At 51.7% G+C, this 13250-nt stretch overlaps 1 protein-coding gene across 6 annotated transcripts in view; it reads right to left on the minus strand.

Moving 5' to 3' along the window:
• ERICH1 (glutamate rich 1) overlaps positions 1-12796 on the minus strand; it is a 53551-nt gene extending 40755 nt beyond the window's left edge. For all 6 annotated transcript variants that reach the window (XR_004265971.1, XR_004265970.1, XM_032271077.1 and 3 more), the window contains exon 1: positions 12693-12796. Coding sequence is in view for 4 of the 6 variants with exons in the window: in XM_032271077.1 (XP_032126968.1) it covers positions 12693-12714 (22 nt within the window). In the remaining 2 variants the exon portion in view is untranslated. The remainder of the gene's footprint in view (positions 1-12692) is intronic.
• Positions 12797-13250: the final 454 nt, after the last annotated feature.

Raw genomic sequence — 13250 nt, forward strand, 5'->3', positions numbered from 1 at the left:
GGCCCTAGAGGACCCCCCCATTCCGCCATCAGTGACCCTCTCCCCAGTGTGTCACCCTGTGTCCAGGTGGCTGTGCACTGCCAGCAGGTGCTGCCTCTGGCTCCAGGTCGCTCTGCTCCTCCCTGTGAGGTTCAGGTACACACGGACTGTGACCCCTGTCACTGGGGGCTGTGGTCCTGGGTGCCAGCAGAAATCAGAACCCCTGACACAAGTGCCTGATGCCTCCAGGAGTAGGGAGGCGCGGACCTGGCCTGATGGGGGGTGCATAGGGATCTGTCACAGATCCCCTGAGGGAGATGCTGGGGGCGGCTTCCAGGCAGGCGGGAGGCTCTGTGGCCCTACATGGCAACACTGTAGCTAAAGGCACACGCCTTCCTACTTCTGGCCTCTCCGACTCACACCTGTTAGAAATCACCCTGTGAAGGCCCTGCTGTGAAGAACACTACGAGGGTTTCCACCCATCGCTCATCAGAATTCCCGTGTCCTCTGTGGATGGATCAGGAAAGCCCACACAGAGCTCAGTGGGAGCGGGACACAGCACAATCATCAACACGGGGGCCGCTCACCTGAGTCTCTGCACCCCCACACCTCCCAGCGAGCGAGCGCAAAGTCTCCTTTTGCTGGGAGACGACCCCCAGCTAAGTGGAAAACATGAACTGAAACGGTGTGATCACTGAGACCCCGGGGGCTTTACGAGCCCTGGCTATGAGAGGGTCCCCATATGCTATTTTCTGAATATGATGTAAAAGCACCATGAGCACAAGACACCTCGAAAGCCTGGCTCCTGCAGAGCCGGCCGTGGTGAGTGGGTCCCACCCCTGCAGAAAGGCCTCGCCTCAGGCAGCACCCACCCACAAGAGACACCTCAGCTCTCAGGGAGCAACAGGCAGCCAGCGAAATGCTTTCAAAATGCACTGCAGTGCTCCCAGGTATGTTCAAAAGAAGGTTCCAAGACTTCAGATAAAAATCAAATGGTCACATTTCCTTTAAATGTCAAAGAAGAAAATGTCCTATGCCAGATGACAGAGCTGGTGACAAGCAGAGGAGACAGCAGGCAGAGAAGATGAACTTTACCTACAAATCATCGATGAGCCAACATCTTCACAAACCAGAACAGATTCTAAGATAAAACCGTAACCAGCCACCTGGTTCTGCACGCAGGGACAGGGCGTTCGGAGCTGAAGCCTTGCTGGGCCCAGGGCAGCCAATGGCAACACGTGGCTAAAGTCCCCTCCCCAGGCCCGACTGTTTGCGAGTGTCTGGAGCAAAGAAAACACTATGGAGAAATCCTCCCACCCGCTGCCCGCGACACGGTCAGAGCCAGGCAATGCTGCGAACACCTGAGGCTGAGCGGGAACAAGACAGGCCCTGAGGAGACAGCTGCACCCAGCCAAGCATCGGATGACAGAGTTCGCTGAAGGAAGGCAGCTGATCCCAGGAAACACACAGGGCACACCAGCGTAGGGATGGGAATGCACTGAGCCTGGCCCCAGGTCACGGTCTTTCAAGGCTTCCTGAGGCAAGATTTCTGAGCTACAAGCAACATAAGAAGAATGTGCCTAAAAGAAGAAAGTTAGGGGCATTTTCACTGAGTTCCATCCAGTGCCTGAAATAAGGTACATTTACAGCCTAATTAACAGTGGCTCTCCACCAACACTGTTACATTTCATATTTGAAATGAACATCTCTGATATAGGTGTATGGCCTCTGTCATAAAAATTCTAAAATGGAAGTAGAGGCCAGGAACAGTCTAAAGACAGCTGGCTGTAAGTTCACAGAGTGACAGCTGGTGGGGGGTTTTCAGGGGTAAGTGACAGGGCAGAAGCCACCCTGGGAGTCACAAGCTCCGCCTTCTCAACAAGGCAGTCTTCTTGGAAGAGCTTTACGTGATCCCAGCCTCACGACCTGAATGCCAGGAATCAATCCGTTAGCTCAGGGTGCAGGGCCCACAGAGCCCCAAGGCCTCTGGTTCTGCAGCCTCTGGGATTGATTCAGGAGGGGCGGTTCCCAGGGCTATGCCAACCTGGGGGTCCGGGCCACCTGCCGAGGTGCCGACACCCTCCTAAGGAGCTTCCCCGAAGACCACCTAGGCAGGTCCTGGACTTACCTCCCACAGGGAGTCCAGGGCCTGGGGCTACTGCTGGGCTGAGCCTGACCCTCAGGGCTTTGCCACACGGAAGCCCCAGGCCGGACGAGGCTCAGGGAGGCTGTTTCCACAGCAAGAACTTGGGTTTCTGCCCCAGCCCGGCCCTGGCTGTGTGAACCCTCATCCAGCAGGCTCCGATCTGGCCCCATCCGCCCTCAGCGCCTCGTTTCCTCCCATTTTCGTCATCCTCCACAGTTGTGACATTTCTTGGGGCAGTTACTCTCTGGAATTGTTGTAACTTGGAGCCAATGTTCTCAGGGTGACACTGAGGTCGTTCACCTCTGCAGAGCTGCAGATGGGTGCTGGCGCTCACACCCTGCTGGGATGCTTCCTTCCACGTCTTCTGAACACAAAATTGAATCATGCCAGTCCTTGAAAATCACCAACTACTCTGTACAAATGAGGCTCTGGAGGGAGAGGAATGTCCTGGGCACCCTCAGAGACAAGTGAAACGTCCGAGAGATAAATGCAGGCCACACAGACACAACGGTCGGCAGACACCACCCTGATCGCCTGCAGGCGCTGTGAGGTCTCCCGGGTTTCAACCCGCCAAGTGACTCTCTTCCCTTCATAACGAACACACATTGTGGAGGACAGGCTGCGGGACGAGGTCCTTTTCCTTCTCAATCTCGCCCGCTAACGTGGCATCTGCCTGGAGTCCTGGCAGCAGCAGACATGGCTGTGGGCTCCTCGTTGGCGTTCTTTCTTCATGCCTTCCATGTGTATCACGTGGAATTCTATAGGGAAGAACTCCCCACACTTGCACATTTATTGAATTGTTATCTTTGTGTTATTCAATACTTTAAGGACTCGTAGATTTATTTATTTATTCCAAGGGCCACCACCCTGTACTGCCCACATGTACTCTCTTGCTCAAAGAGTCCTGACCCTGGCCACAGAGTCCACCACAGTGTGGACCCAGAGCCCTACAGCGTGGACCCGGCGCCCTCTGGCCTGCCTGTGCAATGTGGACTCAGCACCCTCCAGCGTGGACTCAGCACTCTCCAGAGTGGACTCAGCACCCTCCAGTGTGGACTCAGCACTCTCTGACCCACCTGCCGCAACGTGGACCCAGCGCCCTCTGGCTGCCCGGCCCTCCCATGAGCACATAAGGCCCCACGAGGTACCTCAGACTCACCTTGTATTTCCTCCTCCAGGGCCTGGAACCAGCCCCTTCTCCGATGAGCCCAACATTTAGAAAGCAGGACAGGGCCCGAGTGGGCACCTTGCTCCTCCTGTCTTCTGAACACAAAATTGAATCATGCCAGTCCTTGAAAATCACCAACTACTCTGTACAAATGAGGCTCTGGAGGGAGAGGAATGTCCTGGGCACCCTCAGAGACAAGTGAAACGTCCGAGAGATAAATGCAGGCCACACAGACACAACGGTCGGCAGGACGCTGAGGTGCCCGCGAGGAAGGACAGGGACGTGCACCCGCGCCACGACAGCGTCACCCCTCGAGGAAGGACAGGGACGTGCACCCGCGCCAGCTTCACCCGGGACACACAGGACCACAGCTGAATCTGGGATGATAGACCAGGATACCAGGAATAGCTGCAGCTACTTAAGAATGCAGGAAAACATGGTACTTAAAAATCTTCAGCAAATAACACAATTAGGGTATAGAAATTTAGTCCTTAAAGTTTTCACATGGTCATGCTATTCACGACGGTCAACACATAGTCCTACAGTTGACATTCCATCCATGGGAAAGACAATGCTCCTTTTCAAATTCAAACCTAAGCACGGTCATCAAAAAAAACTAAAGCAAGAAGAAAAACTTTCAGTATTCTAAACTGGTTTAAATGTTTCGTGAACCCCAGTGGCCGTAGGGATGCCATCCTGCACGGTGTTCTAAAATCTCACAAAGGAAAACATCTTTCCTGGCGGTCCGCACACTCCTGGAGCCACCATGGCTGCTCCATCGCTGGAACAGGCCGGAAGCCATTCCGACCCCTGCTACTTCTTGCAAACCTTGTCACAGAAAAGATGAGCCTGCCCCACACAGGGCTTCACTGACAGGAGTTACAGCATGACTTCAGTATTAAATATCAGCAAAGGCTGGTTCTGTGTCATATTATCCATGACCCATGTATTATTCACAGAGCATCCTGTAAACAGGCACAAAAACAGATGATCTCAAATAGATGTCAAAATGGATATCTCATTATAAAGCAGGAGTTTTTGTCTTCAACAAGAATTTTAATAAATCTTAACCCAGTTTAATACAAATATCCAGGTATCTAAAAATAACTTTGCTGACAAATATATACCTCTAAATACTTATAGCTGCTAAAATATAAATCATAAAGTACTTTTAAAAAATATAATTTTAACATTTAAAAATCATTTTAAAAGAGCAAAGTTTAAAAAGCAAAATTAAATATTAATAATTACTTTCCACCAATTAAATATTAATAATCACTTCTACCAACTAACATATGGCAGATTCATAGACGAGTTTCACTTCCTTCCAGCTCTGGAGAAGGCTGGGTGGAGGTGGGGCCTGAGAGAGACCCCACGTTTAGCGTGGCCATGGCACCACTCGGGCTTAGCGTGGCCATGGCGCCACCTGGGTTTAGCGTGGCCATGGCACCACTCGGGTTTAGTGTGGCCACGGTGCCACTGGGGTTTAGTGTCTGAGCTGACAGGTGCTGTGTATGTGGACCCCACAGCCCCCAAACACCTGGCCAGGCACTCAGGGCTTCACCACCAGTGCTCATGCGGTTTATTCACACAGAAATAATTGGCTGTTTTAGACCAAAACCATGTTGCGTGGCACTGACGCCCTTCCTGGGTCTCAGAACCATCAAAGAAATGGCACGAGAGCCCCATGAACTGCTGGTGGTTTCCTGCAGACGTGTACACAGTTCTGCAAACACAGTCTTCCAACGGGCCAGCTCTACTTGGTGACTGATACTAAAAGCCGAACATAAATGATGGTCTTTTTCCTTCCCGAATAATAGTGAAGCATTTATCATTTTTGCTTTATTGAAATGCTCCTTTTTGACCTGATGTATTTTTACCTAAGTGTGTATATGTTTATGTGCTGCAGATGGAAGCTGAAAAAAATCGTAAATTAGGGGTTAAAAGCCTCTTTTCTGTTTAATTAGTAATGTGTTGAAAACAAAAGAACCCACAAAAACAGAACTGGACAAGTGGGTGCCGCAGGAGCTCCTAGGCCCTGGGTGCCGTGGGGCCTAAATCAAAGTGCTTTGTGGTCATGACTCCGCCTGTCAGCGCCTGAGGCTGGCTCTGTTCTCCTTCCCGCACCTCATCAACGTGCTCCGCTTCCAGCAGCAAGAGCAAGTTTTAACTTGAAACTCTAGTGCCCATCAAAAAGCAATCACCGGAAAATAAAAAGGCAGAGGACTGTTTAATGCCAAACGAAAAAAATAACCTGCAGGAAAACAAATAAATTACCAAGCAGGCCAAGCAATCAGCACCGGGAGATGAGAGACACGACAACAGAGGCCAAGGCCACGAAAAACACCCCGTCGGAAATTAACATGCCGCAACACCCAGCAGAAATGAGTCCTCTCACAGGGGAATTCAGTTTCTCTGATATAATTCTCAGAAAGGACTGCTGCCTGCACTCGCTATTTCAAGTTAAAGATGTAGCCAAATAGCAATAAAATCTTTCAGTAAAGTGTTCTTTGGAAATTAGATACTTAGGAAAAACTGTAAATATATGTACCTCAAAAAGAAACGAAGTCTGACCGCTGGAAGGGAACCTATTCAATTCTAAACTCTTCCTAAATGCAGTTGCTGAATTTAAAATCTAACAGTTGCATATAAAACTCTTGGTGCTGGAGGAGATTAGAAATAATGATTATTGGTGATTTTCTAAAATTTAAAACTTTTGCTATGATTCATATAAGCTGGTGTCTATTGGAAAAGTGTAACTTTCAGATAATACGTGTACAGCTTATTTGCGGATATGAGGAATCACATCAGTTCAAAAGGACCTATTTCAAAATATGGATGCTCAGGAGAAGCCGTAAAACTGACAGGACCACATGCTTAAAGGAATTTAATACACTAGAAGAGACCACAAATATTCCCGCGTAACTTTTAAAATGTGACGTTTTCATATTCCAGTGTAGGAGAAAACCACACTGACGTGGTCTGGACATGTCCCCTGCGAATCCCATGGCAACATGTGAGCTCCAGTGCTGAAGGTGGGGCCTGCTGGCAGGTGTCTGGGGTGGGGGCAGATCCCGTGCATGGCTTGGTGCCCTCCTCGTGGTGATGAGCTCTTGGAGATCTGGCTGCTTGAAGAGGCCAGGACTTCCACCTTCTCCCACTCTCCCTCCCTTGTCAGGGGACGCTGGCTCCGCTCTGCCTTCCCAGGACTGGAAGCTTCCCGAGGAGGCCTCACCAGAAGCGGGTGCTGGCGCCATGCTCCCTGAACAGCTTGCAGAACTGTGAGCCAAGTAAACCTCTTTTCTTTATAAATTACCCAGCCTCAGGCATTCCTTGACAGCAATGCACAACAGAGTAACACTCATACAGAACAAAATCGGTTTATAACAATCCTTTTTAGTTTCCACTTAATAGACTTATAAACGGAAAAGTGAATTAGATTTTGAAACAAGAGTTGGCAGGCTTTTAACATCATATTTAAATGAAAAACTTCTACTGAAAACAAGACCGGAAATTCATTAGTAGACATTTCCACCCTGGCCGGCTTTGAGGTGCTTGCTTGCTGCCTCCTTCACCTGTCATATTACAGCAATCGCCCAAAACACTTCCACTAAAACCACAAAACACACACACCACATTATTTCATCAGCGTAGAGAAATATCAAAATTCCACTTTCTCAGTGAACAGCAGCTGTAGCTGATCTCTTCTTCCTCCTACATCTGCCTATCTCATTTCAACAAGTGTTTGAAATTTAACATTTTTTAGGGTTACTGTATGTCTTGAAAATCCGATAGTTTGAATTTTCTTTTTCAGTAAAAACTATGTTTAAATGCCGTATGAAAATATGCAGACCCAGCCACAGCTTTCTTTGAAATGAAAATCGCTGTGGGACTTTTCTTTTTTCATTTTTATTCCTATAATGCGATAAGGTATATAGCCTTGGACCATAATCTGGAAATAAAGGAATGGCTGATAATAGGATTATAGACCTTCACAAGAAAGAAAAGTTCAGTATGTTAATTCAGTGAGTGGCAGATTCTTAAGGAACTTCGTAACAGAATGACAAATGGAAAAGTAATTGGCTAATATTGAAGCAGAAGTGGGCAAGCTTTCTGAAATATCAACAGAAAACAAGTGCTCAACATCAAACCAGAAACAATTCTCAAATGGGACATCATGAGAACCTCACACCATGACCAATCTGACGTGGGATCCTCACACAGGAGAGGAAAATACACCAAATAATCATTAGATGAACACAGCTCGCTTCTCCTACAGGGCAGTGATGATCCCTGTCCAGCTCTGCAAAGAGCCCCATACAAGTGGCAAGAATGAAAGTTGGCCCAACAGAGTCACCAGGTACCCAACCAGGCTGATGCCACGCTGTAAGAAGGAAAAGGGGCATCTTTCCAATGGAAACAAATCCAAATCGGCACCTTCAGCTCAGAGATTCCAAGGGAGATGCGGGCGTCACAGGTAAGTTGTAAGGTATGGCTGGGAGCTGCGCACACCACATAGGCAAACACCCAGACATGCATGTACACACATGCTGCACACAGACACGTGTACGCAGGCATGACACACACAGGTGCACACACATACACACACACAGGGACACAGGCAAACACCCAGACATGTACACACACACCACACACAGACACGGGTACACAGGCACAGTACACACAGGTGCACACACAGGAACACGGGCAAACACCCAGACACGCATATACACATACTCCTCACGCAGACACATGTACGCAGGCACAGCACACACAGGCACACGCACATACACACAGACACACAAACACCCAGACAATGTATGTACACACACGCCCCACGCAGACACATGTACACAGGCATAGCACACACAGACACATGCACATACACACAGACACACAGGCAAACACCCAGACACACATGTACACACATGCCCCATACAGACACATGTACATAGGCACAGCACACACAGGCGCATGCACATATGCATACAACGACACACATGCATGCACACATGCAAACACCCAGATACACATGTACACACATGCCACATGCAGACATGTATAAACAGGCACAGCACACACAGGTGCACACACATGCACACATACATAGGCACACACAGGTAAACACCCACATATGTACACACGCCATATGCAAACACACATACGCAGGCACAGCACACACAGGCACACAAATATACACACACAGATGAACACCCTGACACACATGTACACACATGCCACACACAGACACATTTATACAGACACATCATACAGAGGCGCACACACATACATGCACAGGCACACACAGAGGCAAACAGAAACCCATGTACACACGCACCACATGCAAAACATCATATACACCATGCAGCCACACACACACACACACACACACTACACAGAGACATACACACCACACATGGGCACACACACAGATACCCATGTACACACACACCACATGCAAAACAACATGTACACACACCATGCAGGCACACACACACATCACAGAGACATACACACCACACACATGCATTCACTCACACACACACACTACACAGGCATATACACACGTACAGACATGCGCACACCCCAAAGGAACACATGTGCCTGCGCAGATGCACACACACAGGCATGTACACAGATATGTATGTACACAACATCAGACATGGACATGAACAGCGGCACACATACATGAACATTGACAATATGCACACACAAGCTCAGAGACCCACACATACATGCAGACATACGCAGAAACATGCAGAAACCCCTCCCTGACTACCAGAGCTGGAGGAATTCTGGCACCAGTGCCAGCACCGTGGACAGCGCCGCCGATTCCTGGTGTGTTAAGTTGGGGCAGGAGAAACTAGAAGAGGACAGGGAGGTGGCAAACAGGAAGTGTGACTGCTCACATCGAGGCGCTGGCAGCTCCAACTTCATCTGAGGAGTCCCAGGAAGACAGAGCCCACCCATGGCGCTGGCAGCTCCAACTTCATCTGAGGAGTCCCAGGAAGACAGAGCCCACCCATGTGCTGCAGAACCCCCTGGCCCTGGAGGACACACCTGCAAGGGCAAGTGAGACCATCCTGTGGGCAGAAGTCACAGCAAGAATGAATTCTTATTAAAAAGCAAACAAGCATCCTGCGTTCCAGCACACGTCCCCCCAGGCTGACACCAGGCTGGGTGCCTCCCAGGAGGAGGCCTTTGGGATAGGGCTCTGTGTCCTTCTCTACAGAAGGCCTAACCAGGCCAGCAAGGCCATGCCAATAGCATGGAGCCCTTGGAGCTCTCTCCTCGACATGAGCGGCTGGCACTGCTGAACCACCTACATGGGAAGCTGTAGAACAAGGAGTCAAAGGACTGGCAGTGGGGTACAGTGAGCCGAATGGAGGGGACACTGTGGGGCAGGGACTGCTTAAATCCCCTGCACATCCCCTCACCACACACACGGCAGCAGGTGGTGAGGACGGGAGAGGGGAAGCAGCAGGACTGCCTGGCACTCCTCTGCCTGCTCAGGGCCCAGGACGGGGCTCCTGCCCCCATAAGGCTGTGGTCCTCACCCCAGCAGCCAAGGATCACCTCCATCCAGTAAGTCCCATGCAAGCTTTGCCTCCTCTAGAAACATCCCTGAAGCACATACGGAGTTGGGGAGAGGACCAGAGCCACACCCCACACAATGACCAATGACCACGGAGGAGGCTCCGCAAGCACAACACCACCACACCCAGGGAGCAGTGACACAGTCAGCGTCTCCAGAAGGGAACAAGGTCCCACATGGCTCTGCTCACCAACACAAGAGGCCCAGAAAGGCACCGGGGGCCGTCCAGGGAGGAGGAAGCAGCAAGGCTCAATCTGCCAACGCTGGGCGCAGTCACTCCTTGCAGGAGTTACCTGGGCAGCTCCTAGGGCCCTCACCCACTGCAGCAGGCCCCTTCCTCGAGGAGCATGCTGCCCCTGGGGGATCTGTGACACTGGGGACCTCCCTAGTCCACTGCAGCCCCACTTCAGGCTCCCTGACCACTGGCTCCCCTTCAGGCCAGAAACAGTCTGACCGGAGCTAGCACTTCATTACAGGTCAGGTATCATTCAATCTCCCTGGGTAGAACCGCGGCCACGGCGCCCTTCCCCTTCCTGGGACCCTCTTCAATGAGGAGAGCCATTCATGGTCGGAGCTGCACAGCACCTTTCAGGGGCTTGCAAAGCTAGTGCTGTAAGTACACTAGCATAACATAGAGCACATCTGACAAAGTTTCACTCAAGTAGTGCTGCTTCAAAGGCAACACATTCTTCCTATTAATCCTGAAGAGCTCTGCTACATGTGGTTACAGGGAAACTGTTGCATTAGCGGTTACATTGCCTAGCAGAAACTATCTAATTCCAGGAATAAAAAATGCTTAGAATCACTGCTTCAGCCTGATGCTACCCTTCCGACATCATGTATCCTGGTCTGTGCCAGAGCCAGGCAGGGGAAAGCACAGGCCCCTGAACATGTCCTCTCAGCAACCACTGTCCTGACCCCTTTGAGGCACAGCCTCAAAGCAGAGCTTCACTTAGCTCAGGGAGGGAGGGATGCCATGCCTGATTCCCTGCTGCAGCCAGGGACTGAGGGGCTCTGCCATGCTCAGCAGACACTCAGCCAACACCTAGTGGCGAATAAACGATGCCAAGTCAGAGTTCTTTGTGGGGGCCAGTCCAGGAGAGGCACACCTGCACCTTGTGGCACCTGCTTCCTCTCCCACCATAAACAATGGTGTCCAACCCCCACCTGCAACTACCCCACGACCATGAGCTGAACCATGGGAAAAGAAACATCGCGGAAGAGGGACACACCAAGCCCCGTCCCCTCCTCCTGATACGAATTCCCCTAACTTCACACACAGAAAACTAGTATTTTGTTTTCCACCTACATTTTATACTTTTGGGATTTATTGACCCATCCTTCCAACCACAATGTCCTTAAGCAACCTTAATGTACTTGACCATTCTGTCACATATCCAATAGGAAAAGAAAGCCATTTCAAGGGAAGATGATTAGTGAATGACTAAAACAATTAACAACTCTCATTCACTTTAATTTAGTGAGTGGAGAAAGGGTTTTTTTTTTTTTTTTAAGTTGATTAGGTACATTACAGATGACATCATAATTTCTTGCAATAAAGAAGGGCATTTATTTCAGGCTTAGAAGAGTTACAAACACTTGAAGGAATGTAAGAGAAGACTGTGCTACAGTTTAAAACGAGGAGAAAGCACGCAGCAGCAAGAAGCCACCCCACGGCGAAGGCAGGGACAGCTTTGCAGGCAGCTAGCTGTCCTGTCTGCTCCTAAGAACCTCGACACCCAGTTAACACCCTGCCAGCCCTACTTGCAGGACAGGGTCAGGAACAAGGTGGTTCTGGTACTCATTAACCCACATGAATGTCCATTCTGGAGCCTACCATCTGATTGCTTAAAAACTGGTAAGTCATTTTAACCTGTGAGCTGAGCAGGCGACAACGCGCGAGCCCTAAAGGACGAGGGGGAGTTCAAGTGCACCGCTTCCTACAAACGAGTTGAGACCACGTTTTTCTCCATGTTCTGCCCCACTGAGAAAAATTTTTCTTATGCAATTGTTTTATAACTATAGTTGCCACTGTCTTTTTATTTCAAAGGGAAAAACATGATTATCAATTTTAAACACAGGGAAGGAAAAATTCATCAGGCCCGAATTAATCCGAGTAGCACGAGATTCATGTCAAAAACCGCCACTCTTTCCATTACACTGATGATTACGGGTGAAGGCAGTGAGCTGGGGTGTAGAGGAAGCAGAAGCACGCTTGTTTTCTACCACCTGGGTTCTGAGGCCAGGCCAGATAACCAGCTCCATTTACCTGCTGCCGTCGTCGGTACTGATTATACCATCACAGAAGTTCACGAGCACTGGGATGCGCCCCACAGCTCGGGTCCACGGAAGGTACACGCCGCGACCTCCGTCTCTCAGGTGAGCCCCGAGGAGCCAGCTGCAGCCCGCCCCGGAGCCCTGGGCGGGGACCCCTCTGGAGAGCTGAGCGCCCCCACCCACTCACGGAGACGCGCTCTGCTGAGAACACGCACCCTGGCCGGGCTCGCCCCGCCCCGGGCCGCAGACACCAGGTGCGGCCTGGCAGGGTGAGCCTGTCCGCACTCCCGGCCCGGCCGGCAGCCCTGCAGGCACCAACACGGGCGAGGGCTGGGCCGCGGCCCGCGGTCGGGGTCTGGGTGGAGCGGGGGATGGGCAGGCACCGGGGTGGAGGTGGGGAGGCGGTGGGGGCCTGGGGTGGGGCCCGGAGAGAGGCTGGGGTCGGGGTCCCGAGTCAATACCGCGGCCTGCGCCGAGAGCTGGGTCTGCGGTCTGGGCAGGAGGCCTCCGCGCCGCCCCGCACCTACCGTGCCGCCTGTGCGCCGCCATGCGGGACCGCGGCCGCAGACCTCCGCCAACAGCGCCCGGGCCAGACCCGAGCGACGTGCGCTTCCGGGTTCGGCCCTCCCGGGCCCGCCCACAACAGCAGGAATGCCCAATCCGGATAGGGGACCCTGGCACGGGCTGTCAGTCAACAGACCACGGCCGTGGATTGGCTGATACCGAGTCTGTGGGCCTGTCTCGAGACTCCAGTCCCGCCTCTGGGAGCCTCGCTGCGGAGCATGCGCGGAGGGAGAGCTGAGGGGGCGACGGCGCCGGCTCTCTGGGGCCTGAGGACGCTGTGGGTGGCAGAGCCCGCTCTACGCGGTGGCAGAACTCTGGGGGCGAACGCTGTGAAGGACACTGTGCAGAAGAGGGCAACGGAGGGCTCCAGAAAAGACGCGCCCAGCCCCAGCCCCACGCGTGCACTCACGGGTCCCCAGTCCACGCATCGCCCACAGGCACCTGCGGGACACGGAGTGGTCAGGGCGGTGCCCTCGGGCACCTGCCGGACACAGGGAGTGGTCAGGGCGGTGCCCCCGGCC

The sequence above is a fragment of the Sapajus apella genome, unplaced genomic scaffold, assembly GCF_009761245.1.
Source record: "Sapajus apella isolate SASKATOON/1434 unplaced genomic scaffold, GSC_monkey_1.0 scaffold223, whole genome shotgun sequence".
Lineage (NCBI taxonomy): Eukaryota > Metazoa > Chordata > Mammalia > Primates > Cebidae > Sapajus > Sapajus apella.